At 45.8% G+C, this 18,821-nt stretch overlaps 1 protein-coding gene across 4 annotated transcripts in view; it reads left to right on the top strand.

Moving 5' to 3' along the window:
* Positions 1-236: 236 nt before the first annotated feature.
* The window catches only part of LOC125097165 (protein argonaute-1), a 38,794-nt gene continuing 20,209 nt past the window's right edge, over positions 237-18,821 (top strand). Inside the window, exons 1-12 of one of the 4 annotated variants that reach the window (XM_047724687.1) lie at positions 237-479; positions 2,926-3,013; positions 5,483-5,666; positions 9,720-9,840; positions 10,271-10,452; positions 10,849-10,985; positions 11,210-11,344; positions 11,494-11,581; positions 12,239-12,386; positions 16,236-16,355; positions 16,723-16,854; positions 16,985-17,118. In XM_047724687.1, the coding sequence (XP_047580643.1) occupies positions 9,736-9,840; positions 10,271-10,452; positions 10,849-10,985; positions 11,210-11,344; positions 11,494-11,581; positions 12,239-12,386; positions 16,236-16,355; positions 16,723-16,854; positions 16,985-17,118 (1,181 nt within the window). In that variant the 5' untranslated portion in view covers positions 237-479; positions 2,926-3,013; positions 5,483-5,666; positions 9,720-9,735. Of the gene's footprint in view, positions 480-2,925; positions 3,014-5,482; positions 5,667-9,719; positions 9,841-10,270; positions 10,453-10,766; positions 10,986-11,209; positions 11,345-11,493; positions 11,582-12,238; positions 12,387-16,235; positions 16,356-16,722; positions 16,855-16,984; positions 17,119-18,821 lie in introns of those variants that run through there. The other 3 variants (XM_047724686.1, XM_047724685.1, XM_047724688.1) reach the window with 3 other exon arrangements.

Here is an 18,821-nt window from a genome sequence, read left to right as displayed (position 1 = left end):
GGGCGGTGGGGGCAGACCCCCTCCCCCCACCGCCCCACCCCACTTACGCTGCTGCGCGGTTCCGCGGCGCCTTTACCGGAGCCCTCCCGCCGGGCTGCATGGCGACGGGTGACCGCCAGGGGCCGCTGCCTCAGGTCCCCGGCGCTCCCGCCCCTCTCCATTGGCCTTTGTTGCCGTCGGAGCGCCCCGCTTGACTCGTTCCCGTCCGCCCCCTGGGCCTGGCGGTCGCGCCTGCGCACTGGCAGCTGGCCGGGCGCTCGCAGGGGGAGCTGCTGCAGGCTCCGCGGCGGCGGCGGCAACGGAGGCTGCGGGGGCAGCGGCGCGAGCGGCCGGGCTTGGGGGGGGGTGCCGAGCCCGGCCCGGAAGCCCGTGCAGCTAGAGTGCGGGGTACCTAGGCCCCTCACTCTGGACTCCACAGTCTCCGGGCCGCCTGACCTCCGCACGGGTATATGGGATGGAAGCGGGACCCTCGGGAGCAGGTAAGGGCCCCCGGGAGTGGGGGACGGTGCGTGCTCCAAGGACCGGGGGACTCCCGCGTGAAGAACAGGATTTCCGAGTGAGGAAAGGCTTCCTGAGTGAGGAGAGGGGCTCTTATGGGATGGGGGGCCCAGTTTGAAAGGGGGCTGTATGCAGTTCCGGGGGAAATCTTGTGAAGGAAGCCCTAAGACGGGGGCTGTTTATCAAAGGAGGCTGTATGCACTCCTGGAGGTGGGAAGTAATCTGGGAGAAGGGCCTGAACGTACGTAAGGACTCCCGGAGATCCCGGGAGGCCTAGGGAGAGGCCCGGCAGGTGGCAGGGGGCGGGCTCCAGGTGTCCAGGAGAGGAGGGGGTCGACACAGATGGGCCCAGTGCTGCTGCATGCCGGGGGGCGGGGGCTGGGCTGGGCTAGTGTCTCTTGGGAGAAGGCGCCAGAGCTGGGCTGTGAGCTCCGCCCCAGCCGGGCCTGACGCGGGGGCGAGGGTCAGGGGGCGGTGGGTGGGGATCCAGTCCCGGGATTCCCCCCCGTGAGTCTGGGGAGCTGGAGCGGAGGCGCCGGAGCATGCGCGGAGGTGGCAGCTGGAAGGGGCAGCCCGAAGTGGTGGGGGCGTGGCTGCCCGAATCCCCCCACCCTCCCCCATCCCGCCCGATTTCTCTTGGAAAAAGGAGCCCGCTGATGGGGCGCGTTCTCTCAAACGTTAAGTTGGCAGAGTGCAAATAGAAATGGTCCCCTTCCCCATCTTTGGGGCTCTTACACTTGATCCTGGAAACCCTCAGTCAAAATTTGCCAAGAACGGGTTGAGAGAAACTGCTAAAGTGCCGCCGCATGCCCCTTGGATGAGGAAAGACTGGAAACAAGGCAGTGTCCTCCCCCTGAAGAGAGAACTGAGAAAGGGTGTTGGTTACTGAAGGAGCAAGGCCAGGACCAGGTTTACCTGGAAGGGGTTGTCTGCCTCGTTTCCTCTTTCTGGTCCAATACTTTGTAGAGGTGGGACCTTTTAATCCAAAGATGATTTTTCCATTGAAATGTCTCCTCAGGTGACGGCCTACTCTCTTTCTGTTCTTTAATATTTTTAGTGGCTTCTATCCCCCCCTGGATATCTTTTCTTTCTCTTCTCTTTATTCCCTAGAAACTGTCAGGGCCATGTTATTAGACCCAAGGTTGCCAAGTTCGCCTTTTGTCACAAATGAGTTGTTTGGGGGAGGGGGAGTTTATAGCTTTCACCCTGGTGAGTTCCAGGTGATAGCCTTAATTTCTTATTCACAGGCAATCATCGTGAAAGGAGATGAGAACAGAGAGACTGGGGTAGGGCTACCTCAAGACCAGAGTCTCCAGGATGGGCTGTGGAATGGTGGCACCTCCTGTGTCCTAGATCTCTTACCTTTTGATTGGAGGAGCATTCTGAACCTGGGAATCCTTTAGGTCTTGTCCCACTACCTCCTTCTATTTGCTCTAGGGGTGGAAATAGGATTTCTATTCAGGACAAGAATTTCATTTCATTTTGGACGTGAATTTCATTGCTGGTGGAAAAATCATTATCTTTTTATGCCTGATCTCTCACTCCCCCCCCCCACCCCCTCAAGGACTCCCACCCCCCCCACCCCCCAAGGAGATAGCTCCTACCAATTTACTCAGCTCATCCATTTAGTGATCTATAAGTACTTAGTGACTAATTTCCCCCAAACAAAAATGATCTCGTAAAGGCTGTATAGGTCTTCATGAAGAATGCGGGGAGCACCTGACTTCAGAAAACCGTTTCTCCTTCCCTTAGGATTCTTTCTCCATTCTAGGAATTCTCCTGGTTTTCTAGGCTGGAGACTATTTGAGCAACCTGTGTACTAGATACAGTAGGAGTAGGTCACAGAGGTCCAAATGGATTGCTGGGAGCTGGCACCCATACTACACTGCTAATGATTTCATTTTGATGAATTCCTAGTAGGCTCTGGAGTGATGAAGAAATTTACTTTTTTTTTCTTATTACAAGATATAATCTTCTAGGGAAGGGACTAGAGCCTGGTATCTGGAGTCAGCTGTAGCCTAGTGGGACCAGCTTTACCTCATCAGAAGGGGTAGTTGGAATTCAGTCTGGAAGCTGTGAATGGAGGGACCCCATAACTGCCTCCTTCCCAGGCCAAGACTATTTTCTTGAAAGTTGGAGGACACAGTACACAAAACTAAAGGTACTGGTGTTCATTTCACTGGGCTATGTCCTGATGTGCTTTCTGTGCTCAGGTGTGTTCTAAGCACATATACTGGATTGGGAGCTTCAGGAGGGTAGAGGTAATATCTAATTTATCTGTGGAAACAGTGAGTGTCTAGGCCCTGACACAAAGTACACATTTAGTAAATGAAGTGAATCACATTCCATTGTGAACATAAATGGTTAAGCACATGTATGGATATTTAGTAGTTTGTATATACTCATGTATGGATAAATTTTTTTTAGGAGAGGTTGGCTTCTTAGTCTTTGCTTATTGGACAGCTAACGCAGCCTTGAGTTTGTGTTTCGAATAGGCAGTCTGGCTCTCAAGGAGGTATGTGGGCCTCAAAACTGTAGGGAAGGAATCCCTGAGCCAGGCCTTTCAGCTTCGTTACTTTTCCTTCTCAGGGCTGGTTGGGGATGGGGGAGGGGGAGTGTCCTTTTCATGGCCCCTCCCTCCTTGCTTTTGTCTGCAAGGAAGGGCCCCGCCCCTTTTCCCCAAGGCCCAAGCTTTGTCCTCCGTGCAGGGGCCCTCATCTGCATCACAAAGTGGCCGTCTGTCCCTGTCTGGGTTTGAAGGGAAGTGTCTCCCTTTCTCAGACTGGGGGCTGAAAAAGGGCAGGGTGGGGTAAGGGGGGGGTACTCTGTACAGCTCTAAGGCTTGCTGGGGGATGGGATGGGAGAGGTTCTCCCTTTTGCCTTCCCTAGTTTGGGCTGAAGGGGAAGAGGGGGTTCTTCTGTTTTCCCAAAGCCACCTTGGAGTGGAGGGTGCCTAAGGCTGAATTTGATGTGTAGTCCTATGTCTGGGGAAAAGAAGTCTTTGAGATTAGAGTGTCCCATCCCCCATCATTTCCACCCAGCCCCCAGCTCTAGGGGATGTCTTTTTTCCCAAGAATCCAAATGATTATTCAGCCTGGAAGGCTACGGAGGTGAATGGAATGTAAAAACTTGGGGAAGGGAAGGGTATCTCTTATATCCACCAGGATGTTTATTTTTTTGCAGGGTGTATAATTGTTTTTTAGCAGTTTGTAGGTGTTTGAATGTTGTGTATGCATGTGTGTTCTTTGTGATATATCTGTGGATCTGTTTGTTTATTCATTTAATATCTGTATGTTGGACACCTCCTATATGCTAGGAGGCAAGATACAGTCCCTGCTCTTGAAGAACTCACCATCTAGGGTGGTGAGGGGTATGTATATAAAGGTAAACTGTCTAGGTCTAAGTGTATGTTTGGGTGTGTATGACAGGAATGTGTCTTACTATGTATTTGCATATATCTATTGCTTATGTGTAATTTTTGTCCAGCTCTTTCTGGGGTAGGCACCCAGGTGCTAGTAGTTAGGCTTTCACTTCCCTATGTAGCTTGGTCCTTGATGGCCCTTTACCCCCAGGCTGAGCCTCCCTTTCTGTCTGCATTTCCCTGTCTGCAGAGTGGGGCTGGGCTTGACAGGTGGTTAGAAGGAGACATAGCAGCTTAGCTCTGGGAAGCTAGCCCCTCCCGTGAATGGTTCTGACCTCTTCCTGACCCCCCAACTGAGGATATGTCCCATCCCCCCTGCCTGGCCGACTGTGAAAGCAGAGCCATGATGATGGGAGGTTCTGGGCCGGTTTATCCGTTTCTCCCACCTGGGCTGGTCCTCTAGTGGCAATGACGATAGTAGCTATGGACAAAGGCTTCTCTTAGGCAGTGTCCCTTTTTCCTCCCTTTCCCCTCAAGCTAGAAAATAAAACTAGGGGCAGCAATCTAGCTGGTGGCAAGAGAGGAGAAAGTAGTGGAAGCTGTCCCTGCCCTAGCCCTTTCCCAGGGGCCTGCTCTATCTTGAAACTGATCCCTTCTGTTACTGTCTGGGCTCTCTGTGTGGCAGGAGCTGTGCCTGTGCAAAGCACCTTATTCTCCTCCTCAGAGCCAGTATCTCATTCTTCTCCAGCATGTTAATGGCTGCCTTTCCTTCCCAAGTCCTGTACACTAGCCTATTCTTGGCCCCGTCTCCTGTGTTCTGCCTGTCTTCATTCCTTAGCTTTTTCTTCTTTTGAACTTTTTCTTCTTTGTCTCCCTAGTTGCAGCCTTGCTTCTTGCTCAAGCTCCCAACTCTAACCTGTATGTTTCCCAGGCCTTAACTCCAGCCTTCCCTCTTTCCTAGATCAAGCGTCTTTCTGCTGTGATTTCCAGTTGTGGCCTCTTTGTCAGCTTCCTGTTTCAGCCTCTCTCCTTTCTTTTGTCTCCAAACTGTATTTTTTTTAGCCTTTTCAACTTTAATGTCTCTCCAACCTCAGCCATTCAGTTGCCTTAATCCGTTCTAAAACATTGTCTCTCTCACATCCCCCTAGCCTGACCTTCTTTGGATCTTCCTCCTGCTTACATTGCAGAGGAGCATTACGATGTTGCTATTTCATGTTCAGGATGGTGATAAGTGAAGTGAGCATCTGGCTGGCAGAGAAGAGAAGAGAATTCTTGGTCTGTTAGATACCTGTTGGAGGCAGGTGTCTTAATCTAGTACAAGAAAGTTTTATTATTGGGAGCCAGATTTAGCTCCTCTGCTTAACATGTAATAGAAACATATTAAGTATTCACTTGATGAATCGAAGAGAGACAAGAAGGATAATTTTCCTAACTGGAGAGAGGTTTGAAAAAAATGAACGTGGGTTGTCTGAGTCTGTGGAACCCCTCAGTTGGGTTGGGTAGGCAGGAAAGAGGCTTCCCTTATACTCTCCCGTTCGGTTCTGGGAGGCCTTGTTCCTTTCCCTGATCAAAATGATAAGGAGATTGCTAGACTCTACCCTCACCAGCCTCTTTATCTTGTAGCTGCAGGCGCCTACCTGCCCCCCCTGCAGCAGGTGTTCCAGGCACCTCGCCGACCTGGCATTGGCACTGTGGGGAAACCAATCAAGCTCCTGGCCAATTACTTTGAGGTGGACATCCCTAAGATTGACGTCTACCACTACGAGGTGGATATCAAGCCGGATAAGTGTCCTCGCAGAGTCAACCGGTAAGTGACGCACATAAGCTGCCAAAACCAGGGGTCTTTACTGTCCTGAGTCTCAGAATCTTCAGAGACGATCCAGAAAACTGGTAGAGGGTGGTATCACCAGATTCAAAGAAGTTTTTGAGGAGGAGATTCAAGGTAAGGTAAACACTGAAAAATATCATTGAATTTGGCTATTAAGAGATATTGGTGCCTTTTGCAAAGCAATTTCAGCAGAGTAGTTGGGCTAGTTAGTAATCTAACTACAGTGAGTTGACGAATAAGTAGAAGGTAATGTGGTAAGGACAGTGAGAGCAAATATCCTTTATTAAATAGCTTGACAGTGAAGCATGGGGAGAGAGAGAGACTATGTTGGTTAGAGAGGATTTATAGGAGTCAAGTACAGTGCATTGTGCATTGCAGTATTTGTTAAAATGAATGAATGAATTGAAAGTTTTTAAGAAGGAGACCTAGATAAACAGGAGAAGAAGCTAGTTAAAGGTACTGGGCAGAAGGGAGAGGAATGAGTTCCTACTTATTGCTAAGGCAGGAAGACATTATAGGACACATAGTTGGAGGAATTAGCCTTGGAAAGAGCAATACTTCTTTTCTTTCTTTCTTCCTTTTTTTTTTTAAAGATTTTTTTTTTTTTAAAGATTTTTTATTTATTTATTTGACAGACAGAGATCACAAGCAGGCAGAGAGGCAGGCAGAGAGAGAGGAGGAAGCAGGCTCCCCGCTGAGCAGAGAGCCCGATGCGGGGCTCGATCCCAGGACCCCGAGATCATGACCTGAGCCGAAGGCAGCGGCTTAACCCACTGAGCCACCCAGGCGCCCCTAAAGATTTTATTTTTAAGTAACCTCTCTACCCATCATGGAGCTCAGACTTACAACCCTGAGAACAAGAGTCTGATGCTCTTCCAACTAAGCCATCTGGGTGCCCCAAAGCAATATTTCTTTTCAGAATTAATTTATTTCACTATTACTTGAAAACTACATATGCACAATGTAAAAATAAATAAAATATTACAAAAAGAGCAGCAGTGAATATGTCTCCTGTTACCCTGGTCCTTAGTCCCCTAGTCCTTTTCCCTAGAGGCATTCATTGTTACCATTCTTGAGTATGTTCCCATATATTTTTGTTTGCATATGTAAGCATATGTGTATATAAAACATTTTTTAAAATGCACAAAATAGGGGTGCTGGGGTGGCTCCGTTGGTTAAGTATTTGCCTTTGGCTCGGTCATGTTCCCAGGGTCCTGGGATGGAACCCCACATTGGGCTCCCTGCTCAGTGGGGAGCCTGCTTCTCTGGCTCCCTCTGCCACTCCCCCTGCTTGTGTTTTCTCATTCTAAATAAATAAATAAAATCTTAAAAAACACACACACAAAATATAGAATCCAGTAAGCCTTGTTCTGTACCTTGCTTTTTTCCACTGAACAATATATATCAGATCATGTAATACCTGCCTTAGTCTTTTTTTTTCTTTTCTTTAAAGATTTTATTTATTTTTTTGATAGAGATCACAAGTAGGCAGAGAGGCAGGCAGAGAGAGAGGAGGAAGCAGGCTCCCCGTAGAGCAGAGAGCCTGATGTGGGGCTCGATCCCAGGACCCTGGGATCATGACCTGAGCCGAAGGCAGAGGCTTTAACCCACTGAGCCACCCAGGCGCCCCACCTGCCTTAGTCTTTTACATAGCTCCATAGATATTCCATTGAATGGATGTATTATAACTTATTTAATAAATCTATGGAGGAACACTTAGCTTTAACCTAAACTTTTGCTACAAAAATGAAACTGTTGAATATTATCAAATGTAGATACATTTTTGCAGTCAAATATGCAGTGTATCTACAGGATAAATTCCTAGGCATGGAATTGCTGGCATAATACATTGAAAAATTTGGAGATACTACCAGTTTGCTTTTTGTTTTTTGTTTTTTGTTTTTTTTTAAGGTAAGTTGTACCAATTTATACTCCCATTATCAGAGTATTAGTGCCTCTTCCCTCTGTACCACTACAGTGTATTGGATTTTTTGACCTTTGGAATTCTGATATGTAGAAAATTATATCTTGGATCAATTTTATTTATTTATAAAGATTTTATTTATTTATTTGACAGAGAGAGAGAGAGAGATCACAATTAGGCAGAGAGAGGAGGAAGCAGGCTCCCCGCTGAGCAGAGAGCCCGATGCGGGCCTCGATCCCAGGACCCTGAGATCATGACCTGAGCCAAAGGCAGAGGCTTTAACCCACTGTGCCACCCAGGCGCCCAATTTTTATTTATTTATTTATTTATTTATTTATTTATTTATTTATTTATTTTTAAAGATTTTATTTATTTGACAGAGAGAAATCACAAGTAGGCAGAGAGGCAGACAGAGAGAGAGGAGGAAGCAGGCTCCCTGCCAAGCAGAAAGCCCGATGCGGGGCTCGAACCCAGGACCTGGGATCATGACCTGAGCTGAAGGCAGCGGCTTAACCCACTGAGCCACCCAGGCACCCCATATTTTTTAAAGTAAGTTCTTTGCCCAGCTTGGGGCTTGAACTTACAACCCTGAGATCAAGAGTTGCAGCTCTACCAACTGAGCCAGCCAGGTGCCCCAATCTTGGTTTAATTTAATTTAAAATTTTTTTTATTTTTTATTTTTTTAAATATTTTATTTATTTATTTGACAGACAAAGATCACAAGTAGGCAGAGAGGCAGGCAGAGAGAGAGAGGGAAGCAGGCTCCCCGCTAAGCAGAGATCCCGATGTGGGGCTCGATCCCAGGACCCTGGGATCATGACCTGAGCCGAAGGCAGAGGTTTTAACCTACTGAGCCACCCAGGCGCCCCTTGGTTTAATTTTAAATTGAGTTTCTCTATTGAGTGAAGTTGAACAAATTTTCATATATTTAAAAATTACATATAGAAGGGACATTTCAAGTGTGAGAGGAAAAGAAAAGAGGTCTGCATACATAAATATGTTTATTCATATGTCTGGGAACTTGAAGGTGGCCTTGCCTATCTTGTGCTCTTTGTAGAGTCATTAGAGTTGATTTTTTTTTTTTTTTAAGATTTTTAAAATTTATTTATTTGACAGACAGAGATCACAAGTAGGCAGAGAGGCAGGCAGAGAGAGAGGAGGAAGCAGGCTCCCTGCTGAGCAGAGAGCCCCATGCGGGACTCGATCTCATGATCCTGAGATCATGACCTGAGCTGAAGGCAGAGGCTTAACCCACTGAGCCACCCGGGCGTCCCTAGAGTTGATTTTTGATTCGAGGTAGAAACGGGTTCTGGAGTTAGAGGGTAGAGGAGAAAGTTTGACACAGTCTGTGAGGGATGGCACTGATCAGGGACATGGAAAAAATTGCTTGGTAGCACTAAAGCCTAATTAGGATTGAAACCATTTACAAAGTACAGTTTGAGGATTTTTAATCCAATAGTATTCAAGAGCTTTGGTTTAGAAAGTAAAGAGGTTAGATAGTTGGGTGGAATGGTATTCTGAAGGATAAATGGACACTCTGGAATCTTAGGGGCAGAGGACAGGAAGTAAAATCAAGAAAGAGATGATAATGGGCTGGTTGGACTTAGGGCTTCAGAGAGATGGAAGAGATAGGGTTCTTCCACGGTTTATTCCTGTTTCAATTCACACCTTTTCCTCGTCTACCTTTTTTATGTCTCAGTTTGGGGATTGGAGCAGCCTGAATTCTGTTCCTGATTCCAGATAGACCCTGGGAATGAATCCTTTTCTTCTCTGCCTTCCCCTCCCCACCCCCCTGGCGCCAGAAGGCACATGTACCTACTCTTTCAGATCCTTTAGAGCCTTGGTGATCTGAGAACCAGAAGCATCACTTGATAGCTTATTAAGACTGTAGAATTTCAGATTTTGCTCTAGACCTGAATTAGAATCTGCATTTTAATAAAATCCCCAGGTGATTCATATGAAAGTTCATATTTGAGAAGCACTACCACAGAGAGATGAGATTAGAGTAGCTGCTAGGAGGGGGTGGACATTACCTGAACATCGAATTGCTTCCAAGAGCTTGAAGTAGTAGTCTCTCAGCTTCCATAGGCTGCTTCTATCCCCCACAGGGAGGTGGTGGAATACATGGTCCAGCATTTCAAGCCTCAGATCTTTGGTGATCGCAAGCCCGTGTATGATGGAAAGAAGAACATTTACACTGTCACAGCACTGCCCATTGGCAATGAACGGGTAAGCTGGGAGTCAGGCTAGATGTGCCATGGGTCTGGGGTGGTACACAACTCATGTAAGTCTATTTGGAGTCTGGCAGTTCAGAAATACCTTTCATCTTTTATGATGAGAAAGTGTGTTTTAGGGTGAGGGATGGGTAGATGCTGATGTTTATTTAGCCAGTGTATGTCTGTCCTTATCCCAAACAGACGGAGATTAGACTTAAAATAGACCTAAAGGCCTTCCTGCTAAGTTTAGAGGGATAGAAGTACTAAGCTAAGGTGGCTATAGACTAAATGTCTGGATTTCCTCTGAAATCTTCATTGTTAGCCCTGTCAATTTAAGGAGCAAGTGCTTGGGAAAACTGTGTGGTGGGGGAAGCTGGGGCAGGGCAAGGAATGTTGGACTGTGTGGAAAGCACTGGCAATCCTTCACCTCCTTTCTTCTGAAGGTTGACTTTGAGGTGACAATCCCTGGGGAAGGGAAGGATCGAATCTTCAAGGTCTCCATCAAGTGGCTAGCTATTGTTAGCTGGCGCATGCTGCATGAGGCCCTCGTCAGTGGGCAGATCCCTGTTCCCTTGGAGTCTGTGCAAGCCCTGGATGTGGCCATGAGGCACCTGGCATCCATGAGGTACTGGGTTTAGTTTGTAACTGGACAACTAGTGGTGGCATAATTGCTATGTGGGGAGGTGGGGAATAAGTACTTACTAAGGTCCCACAATATGCATTTCAAATAAAACATTCATTGAAGCCCTACCATATGCCAAACAGTATGCATATATATTTAGGTGGTTTAAAGCCTTGGCCCTGGCCCTTATAGATACCTTTGGACCTCCACCCCATCTGTCCCTGCAGGACAGAGAAAAGATAGACTTGTACAAGGTCAGTCATACAACTAGTTAAGGATCAGAGCTGGAATTAAAGCCCTGGTGTCCTGCCTTCCAGGCCAGGGCTCCTCCGTGCCCAGGATGCCTCACAGGGTGGGGGCCTGTGCCCGAGGGACCAGTTCTCTGCCTGTCCCTGCCAGGTACACCCCCGTGGGCCGCTCCTTCTTCTCACCGCCTGAGGGCTACTACCACCCGCTGGGGGGTGGGCGCGAGGTCTGGTTCGGCTTTCACCAGTCTGTGCGCCCTGCCATGTGGAAGATGATGCTCAACATTGACGGTGAGTGGGGAGAGCTATGGAGCCAGGGGCACCCCGAGTCCAGTGACCACACTCCCAGCCTCATCCCTCCCAGCTCTGCAACCATACTCCTAGTCTAATCCCTACAGCCCTGGGACCCCTCCCCCATCCCAATACCCTATAAGGAAGAGGGTGTAAAGAGCAGTGCCTCCATTTATTCTGAAAGACCAAACCTGAGCTGAGCTATATCCACCCTGTCCCCACAGTCTCAGCCACTGCCTTCTACAAGGCACAGCCGGTAATTGAGTTCATGTGTGAGGTGCTGGACATCAGGAACATAGACGAGCAACCCAAGCCCCTCACAGACTCTCAGCGTGTGCGTTTCACCAAGGAGATCAAAGGTGAGGACCCAACCAGGTGGGAAAGGAAACAGCACCACTTTGTCTTTAGTCCTAAAAGGAAATCCCCTTGGGATATATTCAGGGGAGAGGCCAAGCCTGGGCGCATGAGCAGCCTTTTCCAACCCTGACAAGCAGTGTGTGTATCCCAGGGCTAAAGGTGGAAGTGACCCACTGTGGACAGATGAAGAGGAAATACCGTGTGTGTAATGTTACCCGCCGCCCTGCCAGCCATCAGACGTGAGTTGACAGGCTGCTAAGCCATACCTTAGTGGAAGAGGGCTGATATTTCAGCATAACTTCTTTCACTCTCCTCCCTCTCCCCGAACCCTAACAGCCTTGAGGATGAGCCCTTTTTTCAAAGATAAGCTGTGGGAGTTTGGCATCCATCCTCCAAACTTCCCAGATCCTTGATACTCTACTTAACATTTTTACCTTCTTGGTCTCCACCTTTCCTCCTTGGGCCTTTACTATAGAACAAGAGTATTCCCCTGCCTGCTGCCTCAGTTCTGTAAATGTAAGGATCTTTCACAACTTACTCTTCCTTCTGAAAAAGAAGGCAGGGCTCCTGGGCTAGACCTTGGGGAATTTGTCATTGATTCTGTCCACCTCCTTGACCTCAGACTGCTGGACTATGAGTCTCTGCTATGTGTTGGACTTTATGGTCAGCACTAGAAATGCATATGAGTCAGATACGGTCTTGAGTATTGTGGAACTTGCCTTTCAAATCTTTTGTCTTCCCTCTCAGAGCCCTCTCTTGCCTGTTTTCCCGTGAATGGCAGTGCTCAAAGAGGCTGGATAGGGATGAAGCCAAGTCTGGGGCTTCCCGTGGTTGTAAGTCTAAAGAGGTGGGATTAAGTGCTGGGCTCTGACACTTCCTTCCCTTCCCCCAAACAGGTTTCCCTTGCAGCTAGAGAGTGGACAGACTGTGGAGTGCACCGTGGCACAGTATTTCAAGCAGAAATATAACCTTCAGCTCAAGTATCCCCACCTGCCCTGCCTGCAAGTTGGCCAGGAACAAAAGCATACCTACCTGCCCTTAGAGGTGAGGCTGCCAAGTAATGGCTGGGTTGGAGAACAAGCATTGTACCTGCACACTGATGATCAGAGGTGTGTTCTCCCATTCGTAGTCTCTCATTCTCATTTTGAAGCTTGGAAAATTGATGTTCTGAGAGGTATGAGGTCATTTTGTGAATTGTAGGCCTCATTCTTACCTGCTAATTTCTTTCGTTATTCCCCATCCTGCTATCATGTTCTTTTAGGACTGCCAGGTAAGGTGAAAGCTGTATTTATGTTTAATAAATAAGTAGTTCATTCAGGACAGAGATTTCAGATACCTGAATTCATTTTAATTTTTATTTCTCCTATCCTGTCTTAACTTTTGATTTTTCTTACCTGGAGCTGGGCCTCCTAAATGATCTAGAGATACAAGTATACCTTATTTTCCAGAAAATAGAGATATCTGTTAGTTACAATGTGAATCCTATTCACTGTTATCACTGTGGTGATCGGTGTGTTCCTTTTGAAAAGGTTTTAGCCCCAAGATTTATCATATCTTTATGCTTTAACAGATCTTTGAAATCCTGCAGTTCAAGAATAAAAATGCTATTTAAATTCTAGAATACAAATGCAGAACCATTGGGCTATATTTGATTTGGTATATACTAGCCAAAATGCGTAATGAGAAACTACTGCTGACTTCTTCATTGTTTAGTCCGGTACTACTCACAAAGTGTGGTCAGTAGACCAATAGCAACACATACTACTTTGGGGACTTGTTTGAAATGTGGGACTTGTTTGAAATGTGAAACAAGTGGGACTTGTTTGAAATGTGGAATCTCAGGTTCCACCTAGAACTGTTGAATCAAAATCTTTTAACAAAATCCAGAGAGGATTCATATGAACATTAAAATTGGAGGAGCACTAACCTAGAATAACATCTCACTCTGTTTCCACAGCAAGAGTCAAATAGCTGGGACCAAAGCTCAAGCCTTCCATTAGCTTCTGGGATTTTAGAGCTAATCAGAGGAAATTAGGCAGAGGGAAGATAAGATCCCAAAACCTAGGAACTCTGACTTTAGTTAATAGCTGTTGATGTGGGCGCCTGGGTGGCTTATTGGGTTAAGCCTCTGCCCTCGGCTCAGGTCATGGTCTCAGGGTCCTGGGATGGAGCCCCGCATTGGGCTCTCTGCTCGGCAGGAAGCCTGCTTCCCCCTCTTTCTCTGCCTGCCTCTCTGCCTACTTGTGATCTCTGTCTCAAATAAATAAATAAAATCTTAAAAAAAAAAAAAGCTGTTGATGCACGGAAAGTGGGATGAAGACAGTATGTTCTCTTGAGGTGAAAGCAGGAGTCTTCAAAGACTAATCTAGCTAAGTAGATAGGCTTTAGTTAATATCTTCTGCAAGCTAAGATTTTTAGCAAATTAACATTACTTCTGTGTAAACATTAGTTTCCAAGGTGAATAATTTATATAATGACATATTTTTATTCTTATTATCATTTGTTTATTTAACAAATATTAATTGAGCTCCTGCTGTGTGTTATTTGCTCTTTTAGGTGCCGGGAATGTAGAGATTAACAAGACAGACAAGGTCCCTGCTGTCATAGAGCTTAATATTCTAGAAGGGGGAGATAGACAATAAATAAGATAGTTTGACATACCTGTAAGTGGTATAAGAATAATAAAACAGATAAAGGGAACAGAAGTAAGGGAAGAGGGGTTTGGAGAGCCATTTTAGTTATTATAGTCAGGGAGGGTCTCTTTTAGGTGACATTTGAGTCCTATATTTTGAGTTAGAGACAACCTTCATTAACATGAGGGAAGATCCTTCCAGGCAGGAAGTAAGTAATAAGTACAAACTCTCTAAAGCATAAGGGAGCTTGGATTTTTTTAAGAGCTAGAAGGCCATAGTGGCTGGTATGTAGTATATGAGGGGAAAAGTAGTAGGGGATGATTTCAGAGAGAGGTGCAGGGTCCAATCATGTAGGCAATTTTAGCCAGGTGGGATCTTTTTTTTTTTTTTTTTAATATCACTGTTTAGAATAACTTTATCAAGATATAATTTGTATACATAAAACGTACCCTCTTAAAATGAATAGTTCAGTGGTTTTTAGTATGCTTAAAATTGTATAACCATCATTATTATCTAATTCTAAAATATTTCATCATTTCCAGAAGAAAACCCATATCCATCAGTAGTCACTTACACTTCTCTCACCAATCAGCCCTAAGTAATCACTAATCTATTTCTGTCTTTGTGCATTTGTCTGTTCTGGACATTTCATATGAATAAAATTATATAATATATGCCTTTTTTTGACTGGCATATTCCACTTAGCATAATGTCTTTAAGGTTCATTAAATTGTATCATGTGTCAGAATTTTTTTTCCTTTTCAGGGCTAAGTAATATTTTTTGGTACATATATGCCACATTTTTTAATCCATTCCTTCACTGATGGATACATTAGGTTGATTTTACCTTTTTAGCTATACTGAATAATGTTGCTATGAATATAGGTGTACAGATATTCTAGTACCTGCTTTCACTTCTTTTGAGTACATACTCAGATGTAGATTTACTGCATCATATTGTAATTATGTGTTTAACTTTGTGAGGATTCACCATACTGTTTCCACAGTGGCTGTACCATTTCATATTCTCATGAGCAGTGCACAGGGTTCCAATTTCTCCATATCCCTGCTTTAGTTTTTTCCCTAATGTTGATTCTGTAGCTTAAATTATCTATCAAGAGTGCCACAACTTTAAGGTGCTTTTAAGAAGGCAACCTCCTAAATTTTAACAATTCTAGATTTTTATTAATTGAATTGACTAATTTGTATATTCTTTGGGATATGGAATTTAAGGGCAGGTGACCTTGTCCTGGTTTTCCTACCATTGTTCACAATAAACTTCGGAAATTAGGAGGAAAACCAGTACTTAAATAGTGTTGGCCCTACGTGAACAAATTATACATTTCATTTTGTGTAACTCCTCACAACAACCTTGTAGACAGCTAGTGTTTTATCCCGTTACTGAAATTAAAGAAGCAGAGTCTCAGAGTAGTTAAGAGACCTGCCCAAGTTAATATCAGCTAGAAATGGCAAAGCTGGACTTAAAACTCAAGTCCTTCCAACCTACTGGCTCTCTCTACTCTGCCAAAAGGCTTCCTGTTCACAGCATCTTGAATATAGTATATTGGGGAATGGAAGTCTTGTACCCTACTAGAAAGTCTTTTTTCTGATCTCTGCTGTGTTCTCTTGGGTCCCAAAACAGGAATGCATGGCAGGAACTCACACCAATAGAGGACGCTGTCAGCCAATAGAGACTGGTTTCTGTAGTCCAAGGGCTTAGTGATCATCTGTAGGCTGGGGCTCAAGAGTTAAGAGCCATCTCTAGTTCTCCTGGTGGATTGCAGGGGAGCAGCTGACTGCTTGTCACCATTGAAGGGCTGTCTACTACCTTTGGAATCCAGTTTGTGTGTATTGAGTTTTTTAGTATTCAGAAGAGCTCTATACTGGGTCCTTTGGTAAATAATAATTTATGCTAGAGTTTACGGAGTGTTTACTGTGTTCCAGAACTATATGCGGTCCTTTAAGTGCTTTATTTTATTTAGTCTCTGAACAACCCTATGAGATTGTTAACTGTTCACCCCAGTTAACATGAGACCTGAACCTAGATCTGGCTCTGGATTCCAATCTGTTAATGACAAAGTGGCTGTATTGCCTTTTGTATTGTACATGGATATTTTCTAACTTAACTTGTCTCTGCACAAGAGATTTTGCAATCACCTTCCCAGGGCTGACAGCCAAGGTCTCTTCCCTTATTGTGGGGCTCTGGGTACAGGGTGGACTGTACTCAAGCCAGAGCTACCTGTCCTTCTCGTTTCCTCAGGTCTGTAACATTGTGGCTGGGCAGCGCTGCATTAAGAAGTTGACCGACAACCAGACTTCGACCATGATAAAGGCTACAGCTAGGTCGGCCCCAGACAGACAGGAGGAGATTAGCCGCCTGGTCAGTAGGGCTGCAGAGAAATGTGTGCTTGGTTGCTCAGTCATTGGGGCCCCTGGTAGCATAGATGCTTTTCTGCCTTGGCAGGATCCTCAGGAGAACACAAAGTCTGGATTTGTTGCCTGGGATTCCATAGGACTGCTCTTGTTTCTTGACCCTGTAGCTACTTGGCTTCCTATTTCTTTTTCCCTCCTATATTACTTCCCTGTGTTATCCACTCCCACTTACTTCATTTTCCACTTTCCCCCCCTTTTTAGGGCTATTACTTGCCAGCCCCAGCTGCTCTTCAGGGCTTTCTCCTTGGGACCCAGAGGGTGAGCAGTATTGCCAAGCTGCTGCTCTCCTGAGATCCCCTCCTTTTGTCTTGCAGATGAAGAATGCCAGCTACAACCTAGATCCCTACATCCAGGAATTTGGGATCAAAGTGAAGGATGACATGACGGAGGTGACGGGGCGAGTGCTGCCGGCGCCCATCTTGCAGTACGGCGGCCGGGTGAGCAGGGTCAGGGCCAGACAACATCTCTGGGGCATATGGGAGAGGGGAATTGGGTTTATATAGCCAGGGGCTTTTGCTCCCCTACTCACCTGGCTCTACTGAGGCTCACCTGGGCGCCCCCTCTCCCTATCCCCAGAACCGGGCCATTGCTACACCTAATCAGGGTGTCTGGGACATGCGGGGGAAACAGTTCTACAACGGGATTGAGATCAAAGTCTGGGCCATCGCCTGCTTCGCACCCCAAAAGCAGTGTCGAGAAGAGGTGCTCAAGTAAGGAGTTTTGGATGTATGGGTGGAAGGGTGGGAAGCACCCTAGAGCTGCCTACCTTCCCCTACCCACAAAGGGCCAAGATTTGATTTGTGGTCTCTTCTTTCTGACTCTTGACGCTGCTTCCCTGTGCTTCCTGGCTCAAACTTCTGCCTGTTCCTTTTCTGTCCATCTGTGGTCAAAAGTCTCCATAAGTTGTATTTGTGTCAGAGATGATGATTTTAGGACATGAATCTCCTAAAGGAGACCTGAATTATTTTATTGTTATAATTACTAACATTGGTAGTAAATAATACAGTGATGACTATAATGTTACAGCAACACTACTTAATTTTATGTTTTCTCATTTCATCTTCACAGTGAGTAGGTGGTGGTATTTCCATTTTCAGGAGACTGAGGCTCAAAGAGTACCTTGTATAAGGTTTGCATATCAAGAAGTTGTCAGAGTTGGGATCAAATCAGATCTGAGGCTTCAAAGCTTATATTCCTCATTGGAAACAAAAGCTCAGCTGGTTCTCTGGGCTCTCCTCTCCTATATACAGAATTTGTTCATTCAGGTCCAAGTGACCTGAATTAGATGAACATGAGTTGTAAGGGCCTCTTAGCTACCTGTGGCTGAGGGGCTAGGGACAGATGACAGCAATGAAGAAAATGATATAGCCAAATGATTTAAAGGAATACATAAGGGGAGTAATGGTCTTGAGTGAATGAATGAATAGTAAAGTCAGGTTTTTTTTATTGAGATATTTCAAGTACTGCAAAATTAACCCATTTAAAGTATATAGTTCACTATTTCCTGTAGTCTTTTGATGTGGTCGCTTCTTATTTGGATCTAGAGTAGGGTCAAAGGGTCAGTGCACACCTAGACTGAGGAAGAGTTGGTGGAGCTGACCACTTTGGGTATTGACAAGGATAATAGAGTGTGTGTCCTGGCAGGTTCAGCTGGCATTGGGGATTTTGTAAGAATTAGTTACAGTAGCACCTGATGAATGTAGGGACTCTGGCTGCCCTACCTGTCTTTCTCCCTTCTCCCCTCATAGATAGATAACTACCACCATCACACTTAATAGTTTATTTATTATTAGTTTTTAATTTGTTTTTTATTTTTTTAAAGATTTTATTTATTTATTTTGACAAAGACACAGTGAGAAAGGGAACACAAGCAGGGGGAGTGATAGAGGGAGAACAGGCTTTCCCTGGAACAGGGAGTCTAATGTGGGGCTCAATCCCAGGACCCTGGGATCATGACTGAGCCGAAGGCAGATGCTTAATGACTGACCCACCCAGGCACCCTTAATAGTTTCTCTCCTTTCTTTCTTTCTTTCTTTTTTTTTTTTTAAAGATTTTATTTATTTATTTGACAGAGATCACAAGTAGACAGAGAGACAGGCAGAGAGAGAGAGAGAGAGAGGAGGGGAAGCAGGCTTCCTGCTGAGCAGAGAGCCTGATGTGGGGCTCGATCCGGAGACCCTGAGATCATGACCTAAGCTGAGGCAGGGTCTTTAACCCACTGAGGCTTTAACCCACTGAGCCACCCAGGCGCCCCAATAGTTTCTTTTAAATGAGTTCCTCTTGTCCCCCTTCCTGGGGTTGGGGATTTTAGCGCCATTTAGATCAGTCCACTCGTAACCTTGGCTTAGCATTAGAGAGCTGGCCCTTAGCAATGTCGGAAGGGCTCCCAGCTCTCTGCCTTTCTGTCGTCAGC

Source organism: Lutra lutra, chromosome 4, assembly GCF_902655055.1.
Source record: "Lutra lutra chromosome 4, mLutLut1.2, whole genome shotgun sequence".
Lineage (NCBI taxonomy): Eukaryota > Metazoa > Chordata > Mammalia > Carnivora > Mustelidae > Lutra > Lutra lutra.
This window is presented reverse-complemented; position numbering and strand designations above follow the sequence as displayed.